General features: G+C 40.4%; 1 protein-coding gene across 1 annotated transcript; it reads left to right on the top strand.

Annotated features, from left to right (window-relative positions):
- The first annotated feature begins 1,763 nt into the window (after nucleotides 1–1,763).
- LOC18107897 (leucine-rich repeat extensin-like protein 2) lies at nucleotides 1,764–4,337 on the top strand. Its single transcript, XM_024590176.2, has one exon. The coding sequence runs from the start codon at nucleotides 1,938–1,940 to the stop codon at nucleotides 3,549–3,551; it is 1,614 nt and encodes a 537-aa protein (XP_024445944.2). The 5' UTR covers nucleotides 1,764–1,937; the 3' UTR covers nucleotides 3,552–4,337.
- Nucleotides 4,338–5,310: the final 973 nt, after the last annotated feature.

Below are 5,310 nucleotides of genomic sequence, written 5' to 3'. Positions count from 1 at the left end.
TTTTTATTTATCAAATTTGGTCCTTAGTCTTTTGATTGTTACTTATTTTATTTGAAATAATTTATAAAATGTTAATTATTATTATTTTAATTTCTTCATCTTTCAATTTTTTTATTTTTTAGATTTGATCTCTATTATTTTAATTATTATTTATTTTATTTGAGATAATTTATGAAATTATATTTTTTTTTCAATTTCATTCTCATTCAACTTTTTAATTTGTAAGATTTGTTCTTCATTATTTTAATAAACTTGAAAAAATAAAATATTAATAAGTTATTTTCCAGTTGATTTTCCATGACATAACCAAACACTGGAAAGTGTTTTTCAACTTATTTTTCATTACACTACTAAACATCGAAAAATAATTCACTTTCCTGGAATTCACTTTCCAAAAAAAAACTACTTTCCAGCAAACAAACGGGGCCTAAATGCCAAAATAGCACATGATAAAAAACTTTTGATGAAATAGTGAAAATATCATAATTTAAAAATACAATAATTAATATCACAGTTCACAATATTAATGAAATGTCACTTTTCTAAACTGTGACATTCTCAAGAAGATCGTTTTGAAAAACAGTTGGACATTTAATAAAATAGCTGACCATTTTAACTATTATAATGTTTTGAGTCATTTTATGTTTTAAGCCTAAAAACATTTATAAAATCATAGTTTTTATTAATCTGAAATTTTATTTACTTTATTATTTTAGAGAGTTAAAATATTTGCCCTTTTATCAAAATTTGGACACACTTTACTCTATATAAGAGCTATACCAAAAATTTTATCCCGTTTTAAAAAAAACCCTGCAAAAAACCATAAAAAATAGAAACAACAATTTCTAACTAAACTCAACATATTCCATAATCACAAGTAATCCGTAAAATGAATATAAAATAATTCAATACTACAATATTCAAGTAATCCCAAAATTTATAAACATAACTCACTTGTCTATCTATGTCTACATCGTCTACTGAATGATCTGGGCTCATCAATAGCATGACCAGATCCAACTTATATTCTTGCTTGAGTGGTTTCGTCATCTGCCATGATATCATCAAGAATTAGTTTCTCTCCAAAGGTTTCAAGTCCAATAAAACAAACGTTTAATCACTTGGACGCTACAATATAAACTTTGTTTTTTTCATAAATACTACGAAGATAATAAGTGATCTTTTGACCCTCCCTTAACAAAAAGGCCAACATAATATTAATTAAATATCAATATTAAATTAAAAATAAATATATTTTAAAGTAGCCAAAAAAAAAATCAAACTATCTCATTTCATCAAAAAATTTAAGCCGTACCCTTCCTCTGAATTTTTAAGTTTACAAAAAAAAAAGGGACTTTTTTTAACCTAAAAAAAACACAAAGGAGAACAGCTATGCAACTGAACTGAGTAATGACCCTTTTTGGACTTCCCTTCTTTTTGCGAAAAGAAAAGGAGCAGTCAACTAGATTGCTTGGTCGTTTTGGTTAGTGGGACGATGGCGGACACGTCCTCTCCGGCTCTAGTTGGAGGTCAATGACAATAACACCATCAACTCACGGACAAAGGCACTAACTAGCGTCTCTATTCCCACCCACAATAACATTTCTCGTTTCTCAATCCTGTTTCTTTCGTGCAGACGTGCTAGCATGTCGTCATTTCAAATTAGTCTCAAACAACTAATTAATTCTCAATGCCCCCAGCTGCTCACCTCGATTGAACTTAAAAGGCAGGGTGACTGACAGGCAATAACTAAAATAAAAGTAGAGAAATTATTCTCGAAAGTCGAAACACAAAATCAAATATCATACTCTCTTACGAAGCAAAGCATAGGGAGATGGGAATGGGCGAACAGTCCAGCTAGCGTATACCATTATCCCCCATATCACACCACCTCTCTCCTTCATGTGACTTGCTTCTCTTCATTCAAGCAATCATCAATGCCTCCTCCTCGCTCCTTCTTGATTCTTTTCTTGCTTGTTTCCACTCCCTCTTTCCTCTTCCAGATCTCCTCTGCGGCCCATGAAGATGGAGATCATGATATAAACGTAGATTCAACCCTCAAGTTCGAGAACCCTCGGATCCGCCGAGCCTACATTGCCTTGCAGTCATGGAAGCAAGCCATCTTTTCAGACCCATTCAACTTCACAGCCAATTGGAATGGCTCAGACGTGTGTTCTTACATGGGAGTCTTCTGTGCTCCATCTCCCAAAAACAAGAAAATAAGGGTGGTGGCTGGCATTGACCTCAACCACGCTGACATTGCTGGCTACCTCCCTACCGAGCTCGGCCTTATCATCGATCTGGCGCTCCTCCATATCAACTCCAACAGATTCTGTGGGGTCGTACCCAGTAGTTTCCGCAAAATGAAGCTGCTCCATGAGCTGGACCTGAGCAACAATCGGCTAATGGGCAAATTTCCCAAGGTTGTGGTCTCCTTGCCTTCCCTCAAGTACCTGGATCTGCGCTTTAACGAGTTTGAAGGTTCTGTGCCCTCCCAGCTCTTTGACAAGCCCCTTGATGCTATCTTCTTGAATGACAATAGGTTCCGATTTGGCATCCCAGAGAATCTTGGAAACTCTTCTGCATCTGTTCTTGTCCTTGCAAACAACAACCTTGGTGGGTGTATTCCAGGCAGCATTGGGAAGATGAGCAAAACCTTAAATGAAATCATTCTCATGAATGACAATCTCACTGGGTGTTTGCCTCCCCAGATCGGCATGCTCAAGGAAGTAACTGTGTTTGACGTTAGCTTCAATCATCTGCAAGGCGCTCTACCTTCCAGCATTGGAAACATGAAGAGTGTCGAGCAACTCGACATTGCACACAACAGTTTCACAGGTGTTGTTCCTGCTAGTGTTTACCAGCTGCCTAATTTGCAAAATTTTACCTACTCTTTCAACTATTTCACCGGCGAAGCTCCAAGCTGTGCTGCTATTGGAGCAGTCTCTAATGGTACCCAGAATTGCATTCCCGGCAAGATGAATCAGAGATCAGCCAAACAATGTTCTTCTGAAGCTGCTCGCCCTGTTGACTGCAGCAAGTTCAAATGCGGTGGCAGTGGCGGAGGTGGCGGAAATGGCTCTCCATTAACACCACCACCACAGACAAGGAGAGGTATTCCGGTTGGAAGGCCAGCACCAAATCCTGCACCCATCAGAAAGCCATTTGTTGCATCACCACCACCTCCCACTTCCAAGTCATCACCTTCCACCAGATCACACCCGCCACCACCTCCCACAAGGTCTTTCCATCCACCACCATCTCCACATTTTGCATCCCCACCACCGCCTACTAAAAAAGCATCACCCAGAACACACCTTCCACCCCCACCCCCACCTGTTGAACAACAGCCACCAACTTATCACCATATACCGCCGCCGCCACCTCCTCCTCCTCCACCCAACCATTACCGTTCTCATTATGCACCACGACCACCTATAAAAAAGGTTTCAACAGGCACACGTCGCCATGTACCACCACCTCCACCATCAAGTGTAAACAGGCCTCAGGTGCCTAAATATAAACCCCCACCGCCCCCACCACCCTACTAATACAAAGCACCAACCCCACAAGCGCAGTCTGTTGAAGTTCCATCACCAAGTTACCACACTTACTCTCCACCCCCACCCCCTCCACCAACAAATGAACAGACACATTCTCCAACCCAATCTGCGGCTCCAGTTCCATCACCAGTAGAGCATTACCCACCCAAAACAGCTTCTAGCCCACCTCCACCATCAATTGGGTGTATAATTCCAGAATCACCACCCCCACCATCACCTGCGCCAAGCTATCAGCACTCACAATCACCTCCACCACCCTCACCTACGCCAAGCTATCATCACCCGCAGTCACCACCGCCACCATCACCTACGCCGAGCTATCAGCACCCACAATCACCTCCACCACCCTCACCATCGCCAACGGCGTCCCCACCGCCGCCACCACCACCAGTAATAGAGAACATTCCACTTCCACCGATTATAGGAGTATCGTATGCATCTCCTCCTCCCCCGGTAATTCCCTACTACTAAGTACTAAGTGGCAGGTGGATGACACTGGTCATTGAGAATAAAGACGTGAGAAGAGATGAGAAATTAATATTCTTTGGCGTACGTCTACAACGTTGGCGATGATCCATTGCTTCGGTTCCACTCCCACGACAAACATTAATTGTGTGTTTTTGCTAAACCACGTGTACAAATATAGAGTTATAATTCTTTTGTAATTTGTTTTTAATTTTCTAAAGAAGAAATTTCAAGTTGATCAATCTGTAGCCATCAGTACAATCCAATCCATTGTATAAATAAATAGCCCCCGTATCTCTTCTTTATTTATTTATTTATTTTGGTTTAGTTTAGTCCTCCTAACCTAGGACGGGTATGGTATGCCATGGTAATAATGCAGTGAACTGGCTGTGCAGTTAGCTGCTAATTCGATGGCGGAGGGAGGGAGTTTTGGTTCAAACTCAATCACCAACACCCCTCCTGCCCTTTTCAGTCAGAAGCAATAAATTCCATATGATAGCAGTGTGCCTCTGATCTTTTTTTTTTTTTTGGTACAGTGAAAAGAAAAGAAAAACTAGCTAATTCTACAGCACATATGACCCCATTAAAAATCAGCAAGGAGTCAACCCGTTGTTTCCTCTTGCAGCAAACTTAGCCATAGTAGTATTAGCTTCCCTGTATGTATGGGGAATCTGAACCACCCAGTTCCTTGAAAGCAGCTCCCTGATATCAACTCCATACTTGTGATACTTAGCAAGTTAGCATAACCTGCAGACAGCAACCTAATAACATCTTTGGAGTCAGAATTACAAAGAATCTGTCTTAACCCCGACCTCGTGCTAGACTGCTAGTTGTAGCCATGTTTTAAAGCTAACAACTCTGGAAGAAGGTTACATCCAATTCCTCCAAATCTAGTAAAACCCATTAAGAAAGCCCCTTTTGAAGACCGTATAAAGTCCGCCAAATCCAATTCTACCAGGATTGCCAATGGAACTACCGTCCACATCCAGCTTAACAAACTCTTGTGGCGATCTCTGCCATGAAACGAGAGTTAGATTAGCAGCTTCCACAAGACACTTTCCCCAAGACATCTCACAATCATCTACCAACCTGTATATATATTCTCCTCATCAACCAGCCATCACCAAGAACTACCATGTTTCGTTGTCCCATATCCACCACAGCGCAACTAGGAATAAATGAGTACTTCTGTCTGCAGAAGCAAAGGAAATAATCCACTCTTTTATATCAGTACAATTAAAGCCTGAAGCATGCATTTCCAGATCCCAATCTATCCCATATC

This window comes from Populus trichocarpa, chromosome 18 (assembly GCF_000002775.5).
Source record: "Populus trichocarpa isolate Nisqually-1 chromosome 18, P.trichocarpa_v4.1, whole genome shotgun sequence".
NCBI lineage: Eukaryota > Viridiplantae > Streptophyta > Magnoliopsida > Malpighiales > Salicaceae > Populus > Populus trichocarpa.
This window is presented reverse-complemented; position numbering and strand designations above follow the sequence as displayed.

Coding starts and splice junctions, on each gene's coding strand:
- LOC18107897 (XM_024590176.2), top strand. CDS start 1,938: ATGCCTCCTCCTCGCTCCTTCTTGATTCTTTTCTTGCTTGTTTCCACT.